The sequence below is a fragment of the Triticum urartu genome, chromosome 5A (genome assembly GCF_056163025.1).
Source record: "Triticum urartu cultivar PI428250 chromosome 5A, HENAU_Tu73, whole genome shotgun sequence".
In the NCBI taxonomy this organism is placed as follows: domain Eukaryota; kingdom Viridiplantae; phylum Streptophyta; class Magnoliopsida; order Poales; family Poaceae; genus Triticum; species Triticum urartu.
Genome location: NC_141877.1, coordinates 435,168,465 through 435,196,279, shown reverse-complemented (window position 1 = coordinate 435,196,279; position 27,815 = coordinate 435,168,465). Strand labels below are relative to the sequence as shown.

General features: G+C 46.1%; 1 protein-coding gene across 1 annotated transcript; it reads left to right on the top strand.

The window, feature by feature from the left end:
* The first annotated feature begins 1,628 nt into the window (after positions 1-1,628).
* Positions 1,629-26,780, top strand: LOC147971785 (NAC domain-containing protein 75-like). Its single transcript, XM_087524115.1, has 5 exons — positions 1,629-1,635; positions 6,328-6,489; positions 9,962-9,973; positions 26,206-26,238; positions 26,437-26,780. The coding sequence occupies exons 1-5, from the start codon at positions 1,629-1,631 to the stop codon at positions 26,778-26,780; spliced, it is 558 nt and encodes a 185-aa protein (XP_087380241.1).
* The last annotated feature ends 1,035 nt before the right edge of the window (positions 26,781-27,815 follow it).

Genomic DNA, 27,815 nt, shown 5'->3' with positions numbered 1-27,815 from the left:
AAACTAAAACTAAATCTAAACTAAACATAAACCTAAAACTAAAAAAACAGAAAAAAAAAAGGAAAAACAGAGGAGAGGTAGAGCTCACCTGGGCCGGTGGAGGAGGGGGGCGGGGCGGCCTGGGGCGGCGGCGCCGGGCCCAGGGCGGTGGGGCGCGGGGGGGCAGGGGCCGGTGGGGCGACGGCGCCGGGCGGCAGTGGCGATGAGGCGGGGGGGCGGTGTTGAGGGGGGCGGGGCGGCGGTGCCGGGCCCGGGGGCGTTGGGGCGCGGGGGGGCCGGGGCGCCGGGGGGGGCGGGGCGCGGCGGCGCCGAGACGGTAGGGCGGCGGGGGTGACGGGGCGGGGGGGCGGTGGGGCGGCGGGGCGGTGGTGCAACCGGGCGGCGGCGAGTGGTGGTGGCGGCGGCGCGCGTGTGGGAGCAGGGGAGAGAAACAGAGAGAGAGGGGCGGGGTGGGGGGCGCGCCGTTAGATATGTTTAATCTTTCCCGTCCGCCACCTTTGCCATCCGCTAATGTGCTATTTGCCGTCCGCTAGCGGACGGCAAAGAGGGGGGCCGTGTTAAGTATTTTTTAACCAGCTCCTCAGTGGGGCCCCTCCCTCTTTGCCGTCTGCTAGCGGACGGCAAAGAACTGGCTGATGGCAAAGGCTTTGCCATCAGCCAGTTCTTTGCCGTCTGCTTTCGGGTAGCTGATGGCAAAGAGCTTCTTTGCCGTCTGCTAGCAGACGACAAAGAGCTGGCAGATGGCAAAGTAGCTGATTCCAGTAGTGCTACATTGGAAAAAAGATTACATAAGAGCAAAAACATGAGAAAAAATGAGAACTTTACATGTAGTACGGAATGCGTGGACATGCAGTACAGAACACTGATCAATGCAGTGCACGGATGATTTGCTAAGCAGTGCACGCCCTAACATTGAAAAAAACAAGTAGAAAAAAAATTGACCACCCAGGTGTATCCGGCCCCAGCCAGTCTCGTAGTAGGTCTGCGCCCAACGTAGGCGAGCCGTTCTGAGCCACAATGCATGGTCCCGTGTGCACAAGGGCCCACAGGTCATAGAGCATAGAGCAGCGAGCGCCGTCTATAAGCGCCCAAACAAGTAACCAGAGGAGTTCGATGCTGCTGCCTCGCTAGCGCTTATAAACAGGTCGAGCGTGCCTTCCGTGGGCGAGGTGGGACTAAACATTAGGCCGCACACAACGCACCGGGAACTAGCCGTGCTCACAGGCCGACTTGGGCCCAATGCGTCTTCACTCCCCGAACACAGGCCCAACACACAAAAAGAGAGGCCACTAAATTTTTTTTAAAAAAATCCAACATACCATACACAAATGCAAGCCCAACCACGCGTTCCGCGGTTCATCTTGATATGACAATGCAGTTCTCTATTTTCAAGTAAGCAGTCCTCTTGCTACTCAAATGCATTCACGGACACTGAATCTGAACCAATCCGCCACCTAACACCAACCACAAACATTTATAACTTCCGTTGGTCAATTGGTTACATAAAAACGTATCCATTTGTGCTCTAGACTAACACAACTCCTTCCCCCGTTCTTCTTTTTCTTCAAATCGTAGATCTAGGGTTCATCCCATCCCCAGCTCTTCTCTAGAATTCCACTGAACCCGCCATGGACTGTAAGAGCGGGTGTTTGGCAAGGATGGCGCCGGTAGCAGACACATGCGTGTACGAAGAAGGTCTAGAGCTCACGAACACCGAGTGGCGCAGCATGCTTGGGTGCCTAATGATACCCAACAGGGGGTTTCACCCGCCATTTCTTCATCGCCTCACACCCGCAGATCTACAGGAAAGTTGGGTATGTTTTTCCCCTCACAATTTTGGACATAATCTACCTGCAAATCCACATCTGAATATATAGTTCAATAATTTGTTCAGTATTGTTAACAAAAATACAAAACATAATTTGTATTGTTGTTCACATTTGTTAGCTATTAAGACTAGATGCTTCCACCTATTTTTCTTTAGTACCACAACACAAGAACAAAAAAGAGGGTTAGTAGATCAGTATTGCAGTTCTCTTAACATGCTAGCGAAGTACACTGTAAATGACCTTGCAGTACAAACATGTTACAGTATAATATATATCCTAGTAAAACTAGAGGTCAATTCCGTATATAAGTTTGTTCATACATTGCAACTACTTTTATAAGAAAATAGTAGTGACATATATGTACATATTTAACACAACATAAAATAGATCATCCTAAGTATAAAAAATGGGTATATATATGTTCATACATTGTTATTTACTTATAAACCTTCTTTTTCCATACTTTCCAAAATGCAGAAACTGCCATCCACAGTAAAATTTCCTGCTCCGAGTTCAGGGAAGGTTACTTTGGAGACAGAACACAAGAATGGGTATGGAGACATGCAAGCTGACTACCACATCAACTCTGAAGAATGCATCAACATAACTACTAGTTGGAAAGAATTTGTCTCCCAGAATGGCTTTGAGGTCGGAGAAGTGGCCATGTTTTTTCTACAAAGAAGAAGACTCCCTGCAATTCACAATATTTGCACTATAGGCAGCCTAAAAATGAAGCAAGCCATCGGTGGCATATTTGTAATGCTTTGCAAATGCTGTACGCTTTTAAAATTATGTCCACCAGACACTTTGAACGGTGCCTATTTAAAGTATGCAACCTCATCTGCATCATTTTATCACCCATTTTTAGACAAGTTACTGCTGGCAGTAATGCAATTCTCTCAAACACATAGTTGGTCCTAAATATAAAAAAGCAGTCATTTGAATAGTAACAATGCAATGTGAATGGTCGAAACTTTGCAGTTAACATATGATGTTCAAAAGAATTCTCATATTATTCAGTTCAAAAAAATTGTCATAATAACTATTCAGCTAACAAAAGCATATAATGGACCATCTATTCTAATAGCACAATAGAAGATTAACCATACTGCTAATGCAGTATGAAAGTACATATTATGCAGTCCTCTAAAACACAGAATGCAGTTTAAGAAAAGAGAAATCTCATAAGCTGCCATCACCACTGTAATACAGCTAAAACGAAGTACACTTCTAACGAAAAATGCAGTGCACTACAGCGTATGCCAGGACAACAACAATAAAATTAAAGCACTAGAAATACAGATATGTCGTAGACTAATAGAGGTGCCAATTCAATCGCACTTACATAATTCGCCTAACAATTGTCCAACAACTAAACTATCGAAAAATACCCCGCAAAAAACTACATCGAACACATGGCAAACTGGACGAACAACATCAGCTTTTATTTAAAAATTGCAAATCAAAGAATGAGAATTATACCCGCAATACAATGAATTAAAACCAACAGCGACAGTAATTACAAGATTCAAAAACACATCGAGGCGCAAAATCCAGAAAATCAACAAGAACAAAGGAGCGGACGAAGCTCACCCGCCCACACAACCAAATTCGCGGGAACTGGAAACTAACTCCTAAAAATTACACAATTTCTAGAGTAAAAGGTGCGATTAAACGAACGATATCAAACAATTCCTACTAACAAACAACATCCGAGCGCCAAAGAGTCGATTCCGACACAAACACGAACGAATAGAGAAAAACTCGCCCGCCAAATCCCTCGATTTACCAAGATTTTAGTCATTTTATTGTAAATTACAAAGAATAAAGGTCAATTGACATCCATAAACAAATTAAATCATCCTGCAACACCTGATTCCACACAGAATACGCGGGCGGACCACCAGAAAATGAAGCAGTTCTCCCATGTAGCATTGAAGTGCGTGACGTAAAGAAGATGTAGTTCGCTTCTGTTGAGCATGCAGTGCGGAAGTGTTATCAGAATAGTTATTCTGATAATATTATCAGAATAAACCGGCTGTATATATATATATACATCCCAGCTATTCCGCAACCCATTCCTAAATAAGCTATTCAGGATCCGTTCCTAACTACTCGAAAACAGATAAGCTAACTGTGCGTCATATACTAGTTAACTGTCGGTCGAACTTTTTTTGGCACTGTTTTTTCGCACTATTTTTTATCGTAATTTTTGAACCATTTATCGGAATGATGCAAATGTTATAGTGTTGGATAGCTACTAAATAGGCGGAATTTCTATATGTTGATCGTTGTCCCAAAATCCTTACAATTTTTAAACAAAATTTAAAACACTAGAAATTCTTCAAACATGTTTTCGGTGTTTTTGTGACAGAAATTTTCAAACTGTTTGTCGGAATGATGCATATCATACACCATTGGAAAGCTATGGATTAGCCCGAACTTTGGTATATAAAACTCGTTTTCAGATTCGCCATGGTTTAAGAGTAGTTTTCAAAAAACTAACGATATTTTTTTCATTTTTTCCCGAACTGCTACAGTACATGCTAACTGCACGAGCAGAATAGCTAACTGACGTATCACGACAGAGCTAACTGCCGTGACTTAAGACACTTTTATCCCTGGTTTTCCCGGATCAAGCTAACAGTCGGTATTAAAATAGCTAACTGTCGGGGATTGCGACAGTTAACAACAAGTTAACGGCCGGACTAAAGGTACTATTTTTTATTTTTTTATTTTCCATGGGTCATTCCAACTGCAGGTGCTGAAATAGCTAACTGTCGGGACTGCGGCAGTTAAGAACTAGTAAACTGCTTGACTAAAGATATCAACTTTTTTCTTTCGTTCTTTTTTTGCCAAGGTCACGCTAACTGTTCAAGGGCGCATGGCAGTTGAGTGTTCAAGTTAACTTCCACAACTCGCCCACTTAACTGCCATATGCAATAAAAATTGGACTAACATTATAAAAAAACTTTGTTATATTGACATTTCTTCCGAATTGCTACAATACATGCTACCTACCCGACCGGAATAGCTAACTGACGTATGACGACCAAGCTAACTACAGCGAATTAAGACACTTTTTTTCCTTGTTTCCCTGATCAAGCTAACTGCCGGTATGGAAATAGCTAACTGTCGAGGATTGTGGTAGTTAACAACAAGTTAACTGCAGGAGTGAAGGTACTAAATTTTTTATTTTTTATTATTTTCCCTGGGTCATTCCAACCGTAGGGCCTGAAATAGCTAACTGTCGGGACTGCGGCAGTTAAGAACTAGTGAACTGCTTAACTGAAGATATCAACTTTTTTTCTTTCGTTCTTTTTTTTTGGCCAAGGTCATGCTAACTACTCGAGGGCGCATGGCAGTTAAGTATTCAAGTTAACTTCCACAGCTCGCCCACTTAACTGCATTCCTAAATAAGCTATTCATGAACCGTTCCTAACTGCTCGAAAACAGATAAGCTAACTATGCGTCATATATATAGGGTCATGCTATTCGTCACCCTGGGTGAGGAATAGTTATTCTTCACCCCCTTCTATTTTACCATCAATGCACCGTAATTTTACGTTCTGTAAGTTTTGTCTTATTTCCGACGTAAAAAGAGATCGTAAGAAAATATATAATTGCCGTAAAAAATATTTTATGTTATGTAAAATTACAAACGTAAAAACAAAGTCTAAAATACACATAAACTGCAAATTTTCTTGTCTTATAACCTATATTTTTATTTTGTTATGTCAAATTTTACATAGTGAATCAATAGGAATGTAACTATTTGAATTCCAAACGTAATTTAATTATGAAATGATCGTAAGATTACCTCGGGTGAAGAATAACTTATTCTGCACCCTAGGTGATGAATAGTAACACTATATATATATATAAATATATATATATATATATCAATCAGGCTTCAAGTGCATGCTTGTTGGTGAAAGTGTTGTCCAATGGGAATTATATTTTATATTACTCATGTAGCCTTCAAAATATGTTGCACAACCTTGTAACTTCTTACTCCATTTCTAAATTTGTACTAGTCCTCTGTACCGTATATTGCGCTACTCGTACTACTACCTCCCTCCTGGTTTATTGGTTCCATTCGTAATTTGTGTCAAATTTTGACCATAAATCTAACTAACTAAATGTTAATGCATGTCATAAAAAATTATATCGTTTGATTCGTATTTGAACATAGTTTCCAATGATATAATTTTCGGTGACATGCATTGACATTTTGTTAGTTAAACCTATGGTTAAAATGTGACACTAAATACGACTAGTAAGTAGTACAGTACTAGTGCTAGTATACATCGGTCAAATTATTCATCATGTCCTCACATTGAATTGACGTGACAATACGCTGTGCGTGAGGTGACACAAGAGTACCGGCGGCGTGTTCGGGTATTGTGGACTTTAGATTTGGAGTACCACTTATCTGTCAAAATATTTTATCATTCACTTAGAATAGTCGATTGATCATACATTGAGTACCATATAGCTGGAATTAATCGATGCAAGTCCAAGAAGGATTGGCTGGTGCTGCCGGTTGGCGTCAAGTTTCATCCCACGAATGAGGAGCTGATCGAGCACCTTCAGGCCAAAGTGAGTGATGAAAGCGCGATATCTCACCCTCACATCAATTTTTTCATACCAACTGTCGGTGTCAAAACCGGCGGATCTCGGGTAGGGGGTCCCGAACTGTGCGTCTAAGGCGGATGGTAACAGGAGGCAGGGGACACGATGTTTTACCCAGGTTCGGGCCCTCTTGATGGAGGTAAAACCCTATGTCCTGCTTGATTTATTCTTGATAATATGAGTAGTACAAGAGTTGATCTACCACGAGATCGGAGAGGGTAAACCCTAGAAGCTAGCCTATGGTATGATTGTATGTTGTCCTACAGACTAAAACCCTCCGGTTTATATAGACACCGGAGGGGGCTAGGGTTACACAAGGTCGGTTACAAAGGAGGAGATATACATATCCGTCTTGCCTAGCTTGCCTTCCACGCCAAGTAGAGTCCCATCCGGACACGGGACGAAGTCTTCAATATCGTATCTTCATAGTCCAACAGTCCGGACAAATGATATAGTCCAGCTGTCCGGAGACCCCCTAATCCAGGACTCCCTCAGTAGCCCCTGAACCAGGCTTCAATGACAATGAGTCCGGCGCGCAGTGTTGTCTTCGGCATTGCAAGGCGGGTTCCTCCTCCGAATACACCACAGAAGAGTTTGAATACAAGGATAGTGTCCGACCCTGCAAAATAAGTTCCACATACCACCGTAGAGAGGATAATATTACCACAAACCTAATCTGCTGACACGTTTTGGCAGCATGACATCACGCCACAGCCCGATAATTATTTGAACCGTTTTTCTTTAACCAGCCCCGCACATAACGCGAGGCGGTTTCTTCACACGTCTTATCAAAGCAGAGATCGTATTCCCCTTATTACGGGATTCTCATCAATACGGACGTGGGTAACCCAACCGCGCCATCAATTACGGCGCTTGGGGGATTAGCGAGTTTTACCAGGCTAGTGGGGGCGCATAGTTTAGTCCGCCCTTATAAAAGATCTCACCTTTTTCTACCCATGCCTTCTTCCTCCTTGCTCATCCATTCTCGCGCACTCGAGCTCCAGCGCCCAAGTCCGCATCCTTCTCCTCAACTCTCTCCAAACATGTCCGGAGCGGGAGGCAAGTGGATGGCCTCCTCCGTCACGGAGGGACACATCAAAAAACTATGTGGAGCCGGATACTTAGCCGCGGATATCGCGCACCGGCTGCCAGCCGCGGGGCAGATCGTCCCTACCCCAGAACCTCACGAAAGGGTGGTTTTCCTCCCCCATTTCATCCGCGGACTGGGGTTTCCCTACCTCCATTCGTCCGCGGCCTCATGTTCTACTACGAGCTGGACTTTCATGATCTGGCCCCGAATTTCATCCTCAACATCTCGGCGTTCATTGTCGTGTGCGAGGCTTTCCTCCGCATCCGGACCCACTTCGGCTTATGGCTGAAGACCTTCAATATCAAGCCGAAGGTAGTAGGCGGCCAACAAGCAGAATGCAGCAGAGCCATGGTGGGCAAAATGCCCAATGTTACATGGCTCGAGGGCTCCTTCGTGGAGACCGTAAAGGGGTGGCAATCGGGGTGGTTCTACATCACTGAGCCGTGCGACACCAACTGGGTGGCGGCCCCCGAGTTTCGATCTGGAGTCCCCACGCGGATCACTTCCTGGAAGGAGAAGGGCATGTCTTGGGGCTCTTTGCTGGAGCTGGACGGACTCCAGAAGTGTATCCGGAACATGACAAGCAAGAAACTTAAGCTTATCAACATAGTCCAGGTCATGCTCTTCCACCGGATCCTCCCATGTGAACAACGGGCTTTCAACTTATGGGAGTTCGACCCGGCCCAGCACCAGACTCTACGTGAGCTCTTCGACACGACGCATAAGGACGTCTGGAAGGTGTTGTTCAAGGGCGCCGAGGTCCCTCCTTCTCTCACCGAGGACCGCGGGCTAAGCACGAAGCGCCCTGTGAATCCGGTAAGTTCTGTACATCTGGCAAGGTATTTATTTCCCATAGCTTAACGATGTGCGGGGTCTGAGCTCCCATGACTTTGACAGGACTGGGTGGAGGCATCGGAACAGATTAACTGTCCGGCCCCTCTGCCCGAAGACCCTGCGGATGCTCTCCTGACGGAGATGCGGACTCCGGCTCCTTATGAGGTGCTGGATAAGACCAAGAAGAAGGCCAAGGGAACAAGAAAGAGTTCCCGACGCTAGGTGGTATCGGACTCATCGTCCCATAACTCCGAGACGCACTCCTCCCATGAAAACGAGGAGAAGGATGACGAAGACTCTCCCCCTCCAGCCGGGGGAGACAAGAAAAGGAAGGCCGCCCCAACCGGGGAGGCCGAAGGGTCCAAGAAGGGAAGGACTCTCCTTCCGGACTGTTCCACCACGGCCGCCGACGGCGAAGACGAGTGGCTGCTCAGGGCCAAGCTCCTGGCAAAGTCGTAAGTATTTGAATACCAGAGTAACTCATAGCATACTTTTGTTGCACTACTTCTCCTAACGTCGAATATTATTATACGGTCCACCCCAAGCCCGTATCGGCGTATCATCGTCGGACAGTTCCTTGGACTCGTCGGACATGGATAGTGATACACTTCCAACCACCACCTCTCCTGGCCCTACGGACAATGCCGAGGTACTGTCTCAACGGGCACCGAGCCGGGGGGAGACAGTCCCGAAGGCGCCTCAAGGCGACCTTCCGAACTCTAGGAGCAAAGGGAGCAAGGCTCCCAGGGGCTCCAAGTTCGACCCGCAATCAGACACAGTGCCAGAACCTCCAGTGTTTCCGGACTCGGGCAGGTAGTCCCCTTCCAAGAGGGGCAAGCCGTCCGTGTCGGTGACCTCTGTCCATCCAGAGGCACTGGACAAACTGCTGGGAGTGCTTAGCGGCACTTCCATTGACGAAGAGCACCGCACTATTATGAGTGCGGTGATCAAGAAGGTTCAGTCTGCCAAGAGCGGACTGACTGAAGCCTGTACCAGCCTTCTAACAGGCTTTGAGGTAAGTATTTAAAATATAGGAAAAATGTTACCGCGTAGACAGTAGCCCCTGATGCTCTGTTTGGTGTTCACAAAGAAAAGCCGAATAGAGGATCAAATAATATCTGCAGGAGTCTAATATAAGTATGTCTGTATGCATATGCAGGCTTCGCTGCTGACCTCTGCCGCACTGACTGCAGAGGTCGCTGCATTGAAGTAGGACCTCGAGGGGTCCGAGAAAGAGCTCGGCCTTGCCAAGAGGCAGCTCGAGGAGAACAAATAAAATAAAATGTGGTTGCGAAATGACAGGATCATTATGAATGTGCCAGGGGCCACGACCGAAGTAGTGACCCTGAAGCAAGCGCTATCCGAGGCCGAAGACAAAGCGGCCAAGGGGCGCACCGAGCGGGACAAACAAGAGGCACGGGTGGGCGAGGTGCAGCAAGAGCTCCATGCTCTCGTGAAGAAGCACGAGGCTTTGGTGCTTGACTCCAAGACGCGAGAGTCCGAGCCTGCCGCGGCCCTCGAGAGCACAAAGCATGCCAAGGCCGAAGCCCAAAAGGCCTTCCAGGAGATTGAGACGATGAGGAGGATAGCGACGGGTAAGGCATTCAATATGCAAAGCAAGCATGTGAAAGTAAATTACTTGTTACTTACTCGAGTCCGGAGCTCTCTAGGAGCATTCGCAAATTTGCCCCGCAGCGTGTCGGATGCCGTGAAATTTTACCAGGACGAGAAGGGAAGCTCGACGGAGAAGCTGTTCTGGTCTCAGTATACTGGGACCGAACATCCGATGCCTATGAGCGACCGGCTGAAGCAACTGGTCGAGCTGCACAAGGCGGCCAAATAGGCCATGAGGGGCCTTATAGTCCGGATGTGGCCTGGAGACTCCCTTCCCAACAGCTACTTCGGCCTGGTGAGGCGGCCTGTGGATGCTTGCCCACGGCTGGAGGCCATAAAGCGGTCCGTCTGCATCGAAGGTGCACGCCGGGCCTTTGCCCGTGCGAAGGTGCACTGGGCCAAGATGGACGTCGAGAAGCTGGTGAAGGAGGGGCCGCCGCAGGGCAAGGAGCATCGCCACCCCGAGATGTATTATGAGGGTGTCCTGAAGGGTGCCCATCTTGTGGCGGACGAGTGTGCGAAGGATGTAATTTTTGAATGAACTCGCTCGTGTGATCCTGTATTATGAAAACTTGTTCATATGCGCTATGCAACGCTTGTTTGAATTTAAAATATTACCTTCTATGCGACTATTTATCAAATCTGAGAGATGGCCAGTCGTCGGCTTCTGCCCCCATGCCACGAGTGCTGGGGTGTTCGGGATAAACCTGAGCACTCTTTTTCCCATTGTTGGGTCCTTCGAGGGAGGTGCTCAGCTGTAGCGACCAGACCTCAAACGGTCCAATCTATGTGCTCTGGTGTCATCCCTGGATCAGTAATGCTGACACCACACAGTACTTGAAGGATTTATAACAGAGTAGCAATCACACACTTATCACATCGAGTGTCTCAAAAGAGAACTTATTACAATAAATATGGCTTAAGGCCATCTAATAACGATAACAGCGGAAGGCTTGGAAGATAAGTGAATCCATCAACTCCAACAGCATCACTGAGTATAAAACCACGACCTAAAGGCACCTTAATCATCGTCTGAAAAGTCTGCAACATGAACGTTGCAGCCCGAAACAGGTCAGCACATGGAATATGCTGACAATGTAACACATAGAAAGCAATGAAAGAAATAGGCTATACTATATGCATATTTGGCTGGTGGAAAGCTCTATGGTTACAGTTTTGCGTAAAGCCAATTTTTCCCTACTGCAACGGAATAAATTTTATTTAACTATCATGGTAGTTGTTAAACATTGAGAATGGTTGACAGCATTCTCAATCCCAATTAAGCATCATCATTAAACAAAACCCAACAAAATTAATTAGAGTAACCTGATGAGATTCACATCATAATCCAGGTACTAGATACTCAAGATGTCCATAACCGAGGACACGGCTAACCATGATTAGTCTATACACTCTGCAGAGGTTTGCGCACTTTTCCCCCACAAGACTCGATCTCCTCCGTTGGGATTCTCGCACTACATGGTGTTTGAGAAATGGATGACCGAGACATAGTCTTTCAGAAGCACTAGCACCTTACGATCGGGTAGACCGTTACAATTACTTTCCCCTACATCTGCTAGAGCCCATAGTAGCTTGTGGCTGCACACAGAAGTTTCTAGCATGAATAATCTCATGATCCCTTTGAGCCTGGGTGGCGGTCCAAAAGAAAAATAGTCAATCGCTGGAATACCCAGGTGCCTCAATCCACCGAGATGTGTATTTAAGTTGCCACCTTAGATAAACCATTAATTTAACAATATCACATTTGTCATGGATACACTCACCCAATCCACGTCTACTAGCATAGCATGGCATAATAAGCAGACGTAGAAGTAACTCCCAAAGGTTTGATAATAAACAGGTAATAGGTACGACCTCAACTACTTCCCAAACCCACAATTTAATTAGATCCTAATCACGCAATGTGTGAGGATTGATCTAATGCAATAAAAACTGGTAGTAGGAGGTATGATCAAAGTGTTACTTGCCTTGCCGATGATCCGCAAAACCTAGCGATTCGAAGTAGCAAGCGATGCACTCCGGGTACTCTATCGCAAACAAACAAGCACACAATAAGTACTCAACTAATGCACAGGTAAAACTCAAATAAGATATCTAACCAAAAAGTTCAACTTAAGAACTCCGGTTGGCAAAAAGAATCAAATCGAACGAAGCAACGAAAGACAAACGGCGAAAGAAACAAGCTTCGTTTACTATTCTGGATCTAGGGCAATTTTTACAGTGGCAAAAACTTGTTTGAGTTGGTTAAACGGAAAGAGGGTTTCGAGATGAAACTCCAGGCGCTTGAATCGCCTGATTCCGATAAACGAGCGAAAAGTTATACTAGAACGAAAATCGGATCAGGAATCGCGATCAGAAAAATCATGGATTTAATCTGAGAAAAGAAAAAAGACGAACAGATTAACGAACGAATGTTCGTTATCTGGATCTAACCGATGAAAGCGTTCGTTAAAAGAACGAACGAGCGAACGCTCGCTAAATAAATAAACGGGAAAAACCGATCTACTAAAAAAACGAAACTAAAAAAATCGAACGAAAACCGACACAAAACCGAACGGTTTCTCGAGAAAAACCGCGGGCGGGCGGGGTCAACCTCCGGCGGACGGCGGCGCGGGGCGGCGGTGGCGTGGCACGACGGCGGCGGCGGCGGCGGGGCGGGACGGCTAGGGTTTGGGTTCTCGGTTGGGCTCCTCCCCCGGCTTATCAGGCCGGCCGGGCTAGGTGTCCGAGTCGGACATGGCCCGTTAGGTCGGTTCGCATTTTTTAGATAGTTACACTCAGAAAAAAACAAAAGGAATACTAAACGGACTCCAAAAATTCCGAAATAAATTTTCCCCAGCTTCTAAAATCAGGCCGCACAGGATGAACATTTATTTGGGGCCTAAATGCAATTTTGAAAAACGTGCATTTTTCCTAAATTCAAATAAAATAGCAAATAAAACCAAAATAAATCTTATTTGATTTTTTATTAATTCCTCAATATTTCTTTATTTTGGGAAAGTTATTTTATTCCCTCTCTCATATTTTTGTAATAGAAATAATTGAAGATAGAATAAATAAAATCAAATGATCCTATTTTCAAAATTTGAGAAAACTCAAATATGAAAATAACGAAATCCCCAACTCTCTCCGAGGGTCCTTGAGTTGCGTAGAATTTCTAGGATCAACCAAAATGCAATAACATATGATATGTAATGATGATCTAGTGTATAACATTCCAAATTGAAAATTTGGGATGTTACAAACCTACCCCCCTTAAGATGAATCTCGCCCTCGAGATTCGGATTGGCTAGAAAATAGGTGAAGGTGGTCCTTCAGTAAATCTTCCTCTCGCTCCCAGGTGGCTTCATCCTCCGTGTGGTGGCTCCACTAAACTTTGCAAAACTTTATAACCTTGATGCGGGTGACTCGCCTGGCATATTCAAGAATCTTGACTGGTTTCTCCTCATAGGTCAAATCACTATCCAACTGAATCGCTTCCAGCGGCACTGTGTCTCTCAGCGGTATATCAGCCATCTCTGCGTGGCACTTCTTCAATTGGGAAACGTGGAACACGTCGTGAACTCCTGACAATCCTTCGGGCAATTCCAACTTGTAGGCTACTTCTCCCATACGCTCCAAAACTTTGTATGGTCCTACAAAACGTGGTGCTAACTTTCCCTTAACTCCAAAGTGCTTAACTCCTCGAAGTGGAGATACTCGAAGATAAACTCGGTCTCCGACTTCATAAACTGTCTCCTTGAGTTTAGAATCTGCGTAGCTCTTCTGCCTGGATTGGGCTACGTTGAGCCTATCACGAATCAATTTCACTTTCTGTTCAGACTCCTTAATCAGATCCGGTCCAAACAACTGGCGGTCTCCAACTTCATCCCACGACAATGGGGTCCTGCACCTCCTTCCGTACAAGGCTTCGAAAGGGGCCATCTTCAAACTGGATTGATAACTGTTGTTGTAAGAGAACTCTACATATGGCAAATTCTCGTCCCAACTAGATCCGTAATCTAGCGCACAAGCTCTCAGCATATCCTCCAAATCTGATTGACTCTCTGGGTCTGTCCATCTGTCTGTGGATGGAAAGTTGTACTGAACTCTAGCCTGGTACCCAAAGTTTCATGCAACTGATTCCAGAACTTTGAGGTAAATTGGGTTCCTCTATCTGATACAATGCTCCTTGGAACTCCAGGCAGACATACGATTCTGGTCATGTATATCTTTGCCAACTTTGCACTGGTATAGGTAGTCTTCACTGGAATGAAATGAGCTACTTTGTCAAACGATCGACTACAACCCATATCAAGTCATAGCCTGAACGAGTTCTGGGCAATCCGGTGATAAAATCCTTGCCTAACTTATCCCACTTCCATTCGGGTATCGGCAATGGCTGTAGCAATCCTGCTGGCTTCTGATGCTCTGCCTTCACTCTCTAACATACATCACAAACTGCTACATACTACGCAATATCCTTCTTCATTCCGGTCCACCAGAAAATATCCTTCAAATCCAAATACATCTTGGTATTTCCTGGGTGAATCGAATATGGTGAATCATGGGCCTCTTGCAGAATTAACTTCCTGATCTCCGAATCATTAGGCACATAAACGCGGTCTTCAAACCATAAGGTATCGTGCTCATCCTCACGAAATCCTTTAGCTTTTCCCTTACTTATTTTCTCCTTGATAGAAGAAATCTCCTTGTTAGTCTTCTGGGCTTCTCTGATCTTATCCATCAAAGTAGACTGAATCTCCAATGCTGCTACATAGCCTCTCGGGACTATCTCCAAACATAGCTCACGGAGATTTTTGGCTAACTCCCTTGGTAAATCTCCTGTCATTAGGGTGTTGACATGGCTTTTACGACTCAATGCGTCAGCTACTACGTTAGCCTTTCCAGGGTGGTAATGCAATCTCATGTCATAATCCTTGATGAGCTCCAACCATCTCCTTTGTCTGAGGTTCAATTCCTTCTGCGTGAAAATATACTTCAAACTCTTGTGATTCGTGTACACCTCACAATGATTTCCAATGAGAAAGTGTCTCCAGGTCTTCAATGCATGCACTACGGCTGCTAACTCCAAATCATGTGTAGCATAATTCAACTCATGAGGCTTAAGCTGTCGTGAGGCATATGAAACAACTGTTCCTTCTTGCATAAGCACTGCTCCAAGTCCTCGACGTGAAGCGTCGCAATACACCTCATAATCCTTGGTCTGATCTGGCAAAATCAACACAGGTGATGTAACCAAATGTTTCTTCAACTCCTGGAAACTGGCCTCACATTCCTCAGTCCATATGAACTTGGTATCATTCTTCAACAACTCCATCATAGGCTTTGCAATCTTTGAGAAATTTTCAATAAATCTCCGATAGTATCCTGCGAGTCGAAGAAAACTCCGGATCTCTCCGACTGTTGTTGGCGCTTCCCAATTTGTCACAGTGTCAACCTTGGTGGGATCTACCGCTATACCTTCTCCGGATATAACGTGTCCGAGAAATCCAACTTCCTTCAACCAAAACTCACATTTGCTAAACTTGGCATATAACTGATGTTCTCTGAGCTTACCAAGTAACAAACACAAATGCTCCTTATGCTCCTCTTCGTTCATCGAGTATACTACGATATCATCGATGAACACTATGACGAATTTATCCAGAAACTCCATAAACACCTTGTTCATCATGTTCATAAAATATGCAGGTGCGTTAGTCAGACCAAATGACATAACGGTATACTCGTACAGCCCATACCTGGTGGTAAAAGCCGTCTTAGGTATATCCTGTTCTCGAATCTTCAACTGATGGTCTCCTGATCGCAGGTCGATCTTGGAAAATACCTTAGCTCCTTGCAATCGATCAAACAGATCATTGATCATCAGTAGTGGGTACTTGTTCTTGATGGTTACTTCATTCAATCCTCGATAATCAACAACCATCCTTAACGATCCATCCTTCTTCTCCACTAGAAGTACTGGCGATCCCCAAGGTGAAGAACTTGGGTGAATATAACCTTTATCCAGTAACTCCTTAATCTGCTTCTTAATCTCCACCAAATCCTTTGCGGGCATCCTATATGGTCTCTTAGATATTGGCCCTGTGCCTGGCAAAAGCTCAATCAAAAACTCAATATCTCTATCCGGTGGCATGCCTGGCAACTCTTCTGGAAATACATCAGGGAAATCCTTCACCACTGGTACTTCCTCCTACACAACTCATGTTGAACAATTTACTTGAGTCCTCTTCGGCACATGCCGGGATACATACTTGATCCTTCTCCCTTCTGGGGTGGTAAGAAAAATTGACTTACTGGCGCAATCGATGTTTCCTCCATACATCGACAGCCAATCCATACCCAGAATTACATCCACTCCTTGTGATTCCAAAATGATCAAATCCGAGGGAAACACATGCCTACCTATACTCAATGGCACATGAAAACATCCCTTACTAGCCATATACTCCGCTCCTGGTGAGCTTACTAGCATAGGTGTTCTAAGAACTTTGGTGGGCAGGTTGTACTTATCCACGAATTCCCTTGATATGTATGAATGCGATGCACCAGTATCAAAAAGAATAAGTGCAGTAAATGACTTAACCAAAAACTTACCGATTACTGCATCCGGCTGCTCTTCAACCTCCTCCACGTTAACATGGTTCACCTATCCCCTGTTGAAAGGGTTCGGCTTCTTCCCAGAGCTTCCATTGCCATTTCCATTCTGGGATTCAGGACATTCAATTGCATAATGTCCAGTCTTCTGGCACTTGAAACAAGTGACTTGGCTTAGGTCTCTCTTGGCTGGGGTTGATGGGTTTGTGTTGTTCTGGCCATTGCTTGCTCCATTCCCATTACCATTCTTGGTGCCATTGTGATTGTGCGAGCTACCTCCTCCATGGGTATGCTAAAAATGTCCTCCCGGCCTAGGGGTAAAACGTGGCTTCTGCTGAGCTCCTGAATTGTACTTCCCTTGTCCATACTTCCTCTTGCGGTTCTCAATCTGCTACTGCTTCCCTTCAATCATGAGAGCACGGTCTACCAACTCCTAGTAGTTGTTGAAGGTTGCCACCATCAACTGCATGCTCAACTCATCATTTAGTCCTTCCAAAAATTTCTCCTACTTAGCTGCATCTGTAGCTACGTCATCTGGGGCATAATGTGCTAGCTTACTAAAGTCCTCCACATACTGGCCAACTGTCCGTCCTCCTTGGCGCAAATTGCGAAACTCTCGCTTCTTCATGGCCATAGCTCCTGCTGAAACATGGGCAATACAGAAAGCCTGCTGGAACTGGTCCCATGTGACAGTGTCAATAGGGAAAGTGGCGGTGAAATTCTCCCACCATGATGCTGCGGGTCCTTCAAGCTGATGTGTGGCAAACTTCACCTTTTCCGCATATGTGCATCCTGTCGTGGTCAACTCCCTTGCTGTCTTGCAGAGCCAATCATCTGCTACTATAGGCTTGGTGCTACTGGAAAACACCGGTGGATTCAGCCTAAGAAAACGGGCTAAGTGATCAACAGGTGATGGTGGTGGTGGTGGTGGTGGGTTGTTGTTGTTGTTGTTCCCCTGATTCTGATTCTGGACTAGCAACTGCATCAACGTGTTCTACTGCTGGATCAACTGGGTGAGCTCCGGTGGGAAGGTAAATCCGAGGTCACGTCTCGGAGGCATCTGAGGGTTTAGAAAAGATGAGATTTAAGAATAGAGAGGGGTCTAGAGAGAAAACACTACCCATATGCACATGAGGCAAAAGCAAACAATTCACTTCATTCAATCAAACAAGGGCATACAATCGATCTAACTATCGTGAAAGTGCTCGGACTACTATATTTACATGGTGGACTACTACTACTTATGGGGTGGTCTACTAAAAATATTATTCGTTTGCATACTCCATGATATCTGCTCCAGCTTCATCCACATAGTCATCATCGCTATCTTCTGGATCCGAGTCGGTGTCATTGATGATGATGTAGTCTTCCGGGTGAATCTCCTTGGGTTCTTCGTCTTCTTCTACTGGTGTAGGGCCTCCCATAAATATTCCGATCTTCATTGTTAAGTCGGCATTCTTGTCCACTAATACTTCGGTTTCCTCTTCATAATCTTCACATGTGGCCTTGAGTTCTTCCTCCAGTTCCTTGATTCTTGTCCTCGCCTTCTTCAGATCTATCATGTCGGCGCACATCCGGTTCTCCTGATGTCGAATGTGCTGGTTTAACTCCTGGATAAAAGCTGCAATTGATCTATCCTTCCTGGTGCTGATCATCTCCCAGTGCTCATCTCGGCGCCCACAAATCTGGTAGATAGTATCCTTGAGATCATTGTGATAAACTTCTCCAATGCGTCCCATGGCGATGTGAGCTTCCATGCTCTTTCCTAGACTCCATGTTGGTGCATCAAAAGAAAACTCTATGGGTTCAGTGACTGGCATGAACGTCCTTCCTGGAACTTGAACTTGAATCATCCAGCGCTCCTCTTCAGGTAAAGTGGCGTTGTAGGTCCCGATGAAGCTTGGCACTCCTATGTTTAGGTATCTAGTGACTTCCTTCAAGTGATGTCCAAAGGGTGTATCTTCATCCCACTGCATGAACTTGTTCCTTGCATCCGCCATCCTAAAAGAGTAGAAAAGATGAGAAGTCAGAATGAGAAGAGAGTGAGTAGTGATCTAGGTCTTTTAGCTTAGTGGTCGTGTCCTATAGTCAGCGTGTGCTCTGATACCATCTTGTAGCGACCAAACCTCAAATGGTCCAATCTCTGTGCTCCGGTGTCATCCCTGGATCAATAATGCTGACACCACACAGTACTTGAAGCATTTATAACAGAGTATCAATCACACACTTATTACATCGAGTGTCTCAAAAGAGAACTTATTACAATAAATATGGCGTAAGGCCATCTAATAACGATAACAGCGGAAGGCTTGGAAGATAAGTGAGTCCATCAACTCCAATGGCATCACTGAGTATAAAACCACGACCTAAAGGCACCTTAATCGTCGTCTGAAAAGTCTGCAACATGAACGTTGCAGCCCGAAACGGGTCAGCACATGGAATATGCTGGCAATGTAACACATAGAGCAATGAAAGAAATAGGCTATACTATATGCATATTTGGCTGGTGGAAAGCTCTATGGTTACAGTTTTGCGTAAAGCCAATTTTCCCTACTGCAAAGGAATAAATTTTATTTAACTATCATGGTAGTTGTTAAACATTGAGAATGGTTGACAGCATTCTCAATCCCAATTAAGCATCATCATTAAACAAAACCCAACAAAATTAATTAGAGTAACATGATGAGATTCACATGATAATCCAGGTACTAGATACTCAAGATGTCCATAACCGGGGACACGACTAACCATGATTAGCTTATACACTCTGCAGAGGTTTGCACACTTTTCCCCACAAGACTCGATCTCCTCCGTTGGGATTCTCGCACTACATGGTGTTTGAGAAACGGATGACCGAGACATAGTCTTTCAGAAGCGCTAGCACCTTACGATCAAGTAGACCGTTACACCTACTTTCCCCTACATCTGCTAGTCTACCACTTTAAGAGTTCGCACGACTTAATCAACTATGCTAGAGCCCACAGTAGCTTGTGACTGCACACGGAAGTTTCTAGCATGAATAATCTCATGATCCCTTTGAGCCTGGGTGGCGGTCCAAAAGAAAAACAGGCAATCGCTAGAATACCCAGGTGCCTCAATCCACCCAGATGTGTATTTAAGTTGCCACCTTAGATAAACCATTAATTTAACAATCTCACATCTGTCATGGATACACTCACCCAATCCACGTCTACTAGCATAGCATGGCATAATAAGCAAACGTAGAAGTAACTCCCAAAGGTTTGATAATAAACAGGTAATAGGTACTACCTCAACTACTTCCCAAACCCACAATTTAATTAGATCCTAATCATGCAATGTGTGAGGATTGATCTAATGCAGTAAAAACTGGGTAGTAGGAGGTATGATCAAAGTGTTACTTGCCTTGCTGATGATCTGCAAAACCTAGCGATTCGAAGTAGCAAGCGACGCACTCTGGGTACTCTATCGCAAACAAACAAGCATATAATAAGTACTCAACTGATGCACATATAAAACTCAAATAAGATATCTAACTAGAAAGTTCAACTTAAGAACTCCGGTTGGCAAAAAGAATCAAATCGAACGAAGCAACGAAAGACAAACGGCGAAAGAAACAAGCTACGTTTACTATTCTGGATCTAGGGCAATTTTTACAGTGGAAAAAACTTGTTTGAGTTGGTTAAATGGAAAGAGGGTTTCGAGACGAAACTCCAGGCGCTTGAATCGCCTGATTCCGATAAACGAGCGAAAAGTTATACTAGAACGAAAATCAGATCAGGAATCGCGATCAGAAAAATCATGGATTTAATCCGAGAAAAGAAAAACGACGAACAGATTAACGAACGAACGTTTGTTATCTGGATCTAACTGATGAACGCGTTCGTTAAAACGAACAAACGAGCGAACGCTCGCTAAATAAATAAACCGGAAAAACCGATCTATTAAAAAAACGAAACTAAAAAATCGAATGAAAACCGATAGAAAACCGAACGGTTTCTCGAGAAAAACCGGGGGCGGGCGGGGTCAACCTCCGGCGAGGCGGCGGCGTGGCTCCGGCGGACGGCGGCACGGGGCGGCGGCGGCGTGGCGCGGCGGCGGCGCGAGGCGGCAGAGGCAGTGGCGGCGGCAGAGGCGGTGGCGGCGGCAGAGGCGGCGGGGCGGAGCGGCTAGGGTTTGGGGTCTCGGCTGGGCTCCTCCCCCTGCTTATAAGGCCGGCCGGGCCAGGTGTCCGCGTCGGACACGGCCCGTTAGGTCGGTTCGCGTTTTTTTAAATAGTTACGCTCAGAAAAAACAAAAGGAATACTAAAAGGACTCCAAAAATCCTGAAATAAATTATCCCCGGCTTCTAAAATCAGGCCGCACAGGATGAACATTTATTTGGGGACTAAATGCAATTTTGAAAAACTGGCATTTTTCCTAAATTCAAATAAAATAGCAGATAAAACTAAAATAAATCTTATTTGATTTTTTATTAAATCCTCAATATTTCTTTATTTTGGGAAAGTCATTTTATTCCCTCTCTCATATTTTTGTAATAGAAATAATTGAGGATAAAATAAATAAAATCAAATGATCCTATTTTCAAAATTTGAGAAAACTCAAATATGAAAATAACGAAATCCCCAACTCTCTCCGAGGGTCCTTGATTTGCGTAGAATTTCTAGGATCAACCAAAATGCAATAAAATATGATATGCAATGATGATCTAGTGTATACATCAGCACAACGAACAAGGCAACCGGACTATAATGTGTTATCACTCTCACTTAGCCATAGAAGTCTACAATTTTAAATTTTGGCGAAGCCCCTAGTATTTGGAAGGCCGAATTCGGGGCGCTATACACACCTTAAGCCGGACAAAGCCGACTCCTCGCTCTAAGCGGCGTAAGTCTTTAGGGACTCAAGACCTCTTAAACAGTGACCAGCTCTCGCCTTATCATGACAGTCAGTTTTAGCTTTCTCTACTAAGGTGCTTAGCCCAGCTGAACCAGGGCACAATCGGAGTAGTTCTCCCAGTGCTACCTTAGCCGATATAGCGGAACGTAAGGTACCAAAACATGGGAGCTGGGCAAACCCAACTATTGACCCCAGACATGATTCAGAGGTGATGCATATAATGCTATAAGTTCGGGGTGCCGTACTGTCAAAAGTGTTCGGACTTCTCACGTCGTATTATGGGGTACGCTTAAGCCCCTGGCGTATTGGCCGTACCAGAGTGTACAGGTGCTGAATGTCATGAATGAACATATATATATATATATATATATAAGGAAAAAATAGAGAATGCGGTAATAGTCTAGTGCTATGCATTGTTTATTCAAAAAGGTGCGTCGAAGCAGAATGATACAAGTAGTGCGATAAGCAAAAAATTAGGACTATTTGGCATGTCCCCTCCAAGGGAAAGCTGAGTAATGGTATTTAAAGCAAGTATTTCTCTCGTTGTCAGAGACCACCTGGGAGTTCCGTGGTGCGACGTAGCTTTCTGCCTCCTTGGTTGTTGCATCGCGTGTCTGGCAATCGTACTGCTGGACGGGGTTTCCAGAGATTAAAGTCCTGAAAGAGAGAAAAATAACAAAGCGGGAAGCCCCTAGTGTGGTTGAGCCGCGTCTTGGGGCGTGCCGTAGTCGTGCCCCCCTCCCCACCTGTGCCCATGGTATTTTCAATGCGTAATTATGTACGCATGGCACGGATTTCGCCGTTTGGCTGGTACTGTGGTGGGGGCCGCATTGCTATGCGAGCTCGGAACGTGCCAGGCGGTCTTGTTGCCGATTACTCCGGGCGCGCTTGAAGGTGTCCGGGTCTTGAATCGCCGAACTGGTGGATTGCCTTAAGAGGCTGCTTTGCGCTTCTGCTACGAGGGTCGCAGTGTGCTCCTCCGTGCGGAGGGAGCGCTCTGTGTTTCCATTGACTGTGATGACCCCCCCCCCCCCCCCCGAGGTCCTGGCATCTTGAGCTTGAGATATGCATAGTGCGGTACCGCGTTGAATCTCGCAAATGCGGTTCGCCCGAGCAGTGCATGATAGCCGCTGCCGAGCGGGACTATATCGAAGATTAACTCCTCGCTTCGGAAGTTATCCGGGGATCCGAAGACCACTTCCAGTGTGATTGAGCCTGTGCAATGGGACCCTACACCTGGTATGACGCCTTTGAAGGTCGTTTTTGTGGGTTTGATCTTTGAGGGGTCTATACCCATTTTATGCACTGTGTCCTGATAAAGCAGGTTCAGGCTGCTGCCGCCGTCCATAAGGACTCAAGTGAGGTGAAATCCATCAATTATTGGGTCTAGGACCAGTGCGGCGAATCCGCCATGATGGATACTAGTGGGGTGGTCCCTGCAATCGAAGGTGATCGGACAGGAGGACCATGGGTTGAACTTTGGGGCGACTAGCTCCAACGCATATACGTCCCTTAGTGCACGCTTCCACTCCCTCTTGGGGATGTGGGTTGCGTATATCATGTTCACCATCTGCACTTGTGGGGGGAACCTCTTCTGTCCTCTAGTGTTCGGTGGCCGGGGCTCCTCCTCGTCATCGCTATGTGACCCCTTATCTTGGTTTTTGGCATTTAACTTGCCGGCCCGCTTGAACACCCAACAATCCCTGTCAATGTGGTTGGCTGGCTTGTCGGGGGTGCCGTTTATTTGACACGAGCGATCGAGTATACGGTCCAAACTGCACGGGCCCGAAGTGCTTCTTTTGAATGGCTTTTTCCGCTGACCGGATTTAGGGCCTCTGAATCCGGCATTGACTGTCGTATCCTCGGTATTGTTGCTATGGACGCGGCGCTTATGTTTGTTGCGACGTGACCTGCCATTGCTATCCTTGGTATCTGATGTACCACGATTCTTTGACATGGTATTGCTGTGAGCCAGCCAGCTGTCTTCTCCCGCGCAAAAGTGGGTCATGAGTGTTGTGAGGGCTGCCATGGATTTCGACTTTTCCTAGCCAAGGTGCCGGGCGAGCCACTCATCGCGGATGTTGTGCTTGAAAGCTGCTAGGGCCTCTGCATCCAGACAGTCAATGATTTGATTTTTCTTTGTTAGGAACCGTGTCCGGAATTGCCTGGCTGATTCCTCTGGCTGCTGGATTATGTGGCTCAAGTCATCGGCATCTGGTGGTCGCACATAAGTGCCCTGGAAGTTGTCGAGGAATGCAACTTCCAGATCTTCCCAACAGCCAATGGATTCTGCTGGCAGGCTATTGAGCCAATGCCGAGCTGGTCCTTTGAGTTTAAGTGGGAGGTATTTGATGGCGTGTAGATCATCACCGCGGGCCATGTGGATGTGCAAGAGGAAGTCCTCAATCCATACCGCATGATCTGTTGTGTCGTCGTATGATTCGATATTTACGGGTTTGAAACCCTCTGGGATTTGATGATCCATTACTTCATCTGTGAAGCATAGGGGGTGTGCGGCACCTCTGTACTGGGCTATGTCGCGACGTAGCTCAAATGAGTCTTGTCCGCTGTGTTCGGCCTGGCCGGATTTACTTTTACTATATCCAGCGTGACGGTTATCGTCTCGCGTGGTGGCGCGCTCTCGTGATCCGTAGATCGATCTTGCCTGTTTTTCTTTGTCCTCCAATACGTCTCGCAGGTCTAGCGTGTTTCCCCGTACCTTGACATTTTTATTTGAGTGGCGTCGGGGTGCGGGCCGAGCTTTTGGCTGAAATGCCTCTCTGTCGCGGCCACGAGGTGGCCGATCAGCCGCGCCATACGCTGGAGATGTAGGTTTTAATGCTTCCTCTTCCAGTCGGGGTAGCAACCTGTGCTTTGGGTAACTCTTGGAGGGGCGTTCGAGTTCATATTCCTCGGCCGCAAGGACATCAGTCCATCTGTCAGCTAGCAAATCTTGATCAGCTTGAAGCTGCTGCTGCTTTTTCTTAAGGCTATTTGCCGTGGCTATAAGCCGGCACTTGAAGCGCTCTTGCTCAACGGGATCCTCGGGCATGACAAATTCGTCATCGTCAAGGCTTGCCTCGTCTTCGGAGGGAGGCATGTAATTATCATCCTCCGCCTCTCCATCTGCCGCTCTCTCGGGAGGGCTGGCTTCTCCATCCTCCTGCTCTAAATTTTGATGGAGGGGATTGTTGTCATCTTCGGCACTATTCGGAGTGCTATTATCTCCTGTGACGGTGTCACCGCTTTTGCTTTGGCGAGACTTAGAGCGGCGCTGCTGACGTCGGCGCTTGGGTTGTTTCTTGGAGGGGTCATCCTCCGCTGTCTCATCGCCATTGCCTTCTTTGGGTGTGTCCACCATGTATATATCATATGATGAGGTGGCTGTCCAGTGCCTTGTGGGCAGTGGTTCCTCTTTGTCTCCCGCATCGTCGTCCATACCGTCGATGTCTTCGGAGTCGAAGTCGAGCATGTCGGTCAAATTGTCGATAGTGGCTACTAAGTGGGTGGTGGGTGGGCGGCGAATTTCTTCGTCATCCGCATCCCAATCCTGCCGAACATAGTTCGGCCAGGACTCTCCTAACAGGGAGAGAGACCTTAATGAGTTCAGTAAGTCGCCGAAGGGTGAGTGCTGAAAGATATCCGCGGAGGTGAACTCCATGATCGGCGCCCAGTCAGATTCGATAGGCACGGGCGTAGGCGATTCGGAGTCCGTGGCCGGGGAAGAATCCGGCAGTTCGGTGTCACGGCTCCCGTGAAGGGTAAGGTCGATATTTGGCTCGATCGCTGATGAGAGCACGGCCGCCATGGCGGGGTCTATCCACCCGTCCATGGATGACGCAATTGGCTCCGAATTGAGGGTCGGAGCGGTTGCTGGCACGGTCTCCTGAACACTGTCCGATGGTAGAGCTAGATCATGCTCATCGTGATCGTGCGGTGCACTCGGCAGGGGCTCGGATCCATCGAAGATCAAGTCTCTGCAGATGTCGGCCGTGTAGTTTAAGCTTCCAAACCTGACATGGTGGCCAGGGGCGTAACTCTCGATCTGCTCTAGATGGCCAAGCGAGTTGGCCCGCAGTGCGAAGCCGCAAAATACAAAGATCTATCCGGGGAGAAAAGTCTCACCCTGGACTGCATCGCTATCGATGATTGAAGGAGCCATCAAGCCTAATGACGACGACACAGAGGAACTCTCAATGAAAGCACCAATGCCGGTGTCAAAACCGGCGGATCTCGGGTAGGGGGTCCCGAACTGTGCATCTAAGGCGGATGGTAACAGGAGGCATGGGACACGATGTTTTACCCAGGTTCGGGCCCTCTTGATGGAGGTAAAACCCTACGTCCTTCTTGATTTATTCTTGATAATATGAGTAGTACAAGAGTTGATCTACCACGAGATCGGAGAGGCTAAACCCTAGAAGCTAGCCTATGGTATGGTTGTATGTCGTCCTACGGACTAAAACCCTCCGGTTTATATAGAAACCGGAGGGGGCTAGGGTTACACAAGGTCGGTTACAAAGGAGGAGATATACATATCGGTATTGCCTAGCTTGCCTTCCACGCCAAGTAGAGTCTCATCGAGACACGGGACGAAGTCTTCAATCTCGTATCTTCATAGTCCAACAGTCCGGACAAAGGATATAGTCCGCCTGTCCGGAGACCCCCTAATCCAGGACTCCCTCACCAACCATCGACAGCGAGCACGACATATGTACACCCATCCTGAAAAACTTCCAGGTGAGACACCAATGTGTCGTCGACTTGCACAAACATATTCCTTTGTTTATAGCTCTATTTTTCTTTTTAGACGCAGACCTAGTGAAACAATTACATTTTGACAGTTAATAAAAAGTGAAACAAGTGACTGCAACATGCCAAAGATGTTATGAAAATGCCAACTACGTACACTACAACATGTATTTGACAATACTGCAGGTATCACACTGAGTGGCCTAAGCAAGCATTTCTTCCAGGGCAACTCCAGGGCATTCAAAAGGGACACATGGATGCGCCGCAAGATACAGTCGGAGTGCAGCATGCACACGATGTGGCACAAGACCGGCAATACCTTGTCGGTGATGGTCAACAGCCTGCAAACGGTCACCAAAAAGGTTCTGGTGCTGCACACCAACAAAAACTTCAGCCAGCAGAAGACCAACTGGGTGATGCGCCAGTACCACCTTGGGGACCTGGAGCAAGAGAAGGAGCAGGAGCTGGTCCTCTACAAGATTTTCTACCAGACGAACACTACGGCTAGGACTGAAAAGATTATAAGTTAGTTTCGTATTGGTACTTGTACTACCTGGTCGTCTGCAAGTTGGTATTGTTGTTAATGATCTTTCGGTATGAACTTGGCATTTGCTTCTAACCATCATGTCGAGGGTCGATGTGGATATAAAGCTAAATCATTTTTTTAAATGAATTTTCAGGCACCTAATTTTTGATCGGTAGCATAAACACCTGCCGTTCAAATTCCTAGTTCTCCAAATCTTTTACATCTTCAAAGTACGCAGGGGATCCATCCGGTTTCACAGGCTGATAGTTGGACGCAGCACGTCAGAACTGGGTTGTGGCATGCCAAGCCCAGCTACAAATTGTTAAAAGAGAGGAGCGATGAATTTGGGCCTTCCAGAGTAGTTAAGTGTCGCGACCTTGATCGTGAAGTGCCTCCCATGGACTAAAAAAGGCCTAGTCCGTTATTATTAGTTGAAATATGTAAAATATTTCATAATGAAAATAAATATGTAAAATGCAATGAATTTAGTCTACTTGCACTGAAAACCATCCGATTTGCATGAAATTCGTCCGTGGAATCACAAGACGGTTGTCCATACAGAGCCTAACCGTATGGAACCAGTAGGTCCATGGCCGTATGCAAGCAAGTGCATGCACTTATTAGCACGATGGAAAATACTGCTAACGTCTGAGACAGTGAAACCCATGAAGTCTTCAACGTACTCAATAAACGAGAGAATTCTGCAAGTACAGACTAATAACTGGGATCTAGCAGTTATATTGTTTTTTTAGGTCAAGCAAGTTTCAACTGGGATGTAGACTGCCCAGGCTTGGTTTTGTTTTTCACAGGCCCAACCCATGACGACAACGTGGCACAAAGATCCAGCAGGTATCTACTGGCCTCTGTCCCACCAGTGTTAGTTACATTTTGTCTTAGAACATCCACAAGCAGTTTTTTCATTGAATAAAACACACAACCTAGTTCTATTTTCCTCTTGAAACGCCATATGTCCTACTCCCGTTTTCTAATCTCTACCTTTAGTTTTACTAGTTCATATACACATATTATTATATTGAAA

Bases quoted from the DNA above. Each gene is read 5' to 3' on its own strand.
- LOC147971785 (XM_087524115.1), top strand. The intron at 26,239-26,436 runs GTGAGACACCAA...ACAATACTGCAG, and splicing joins CCATCCTGAAAAACTTCCAG to GTATCACACTGAGTGGCCTA.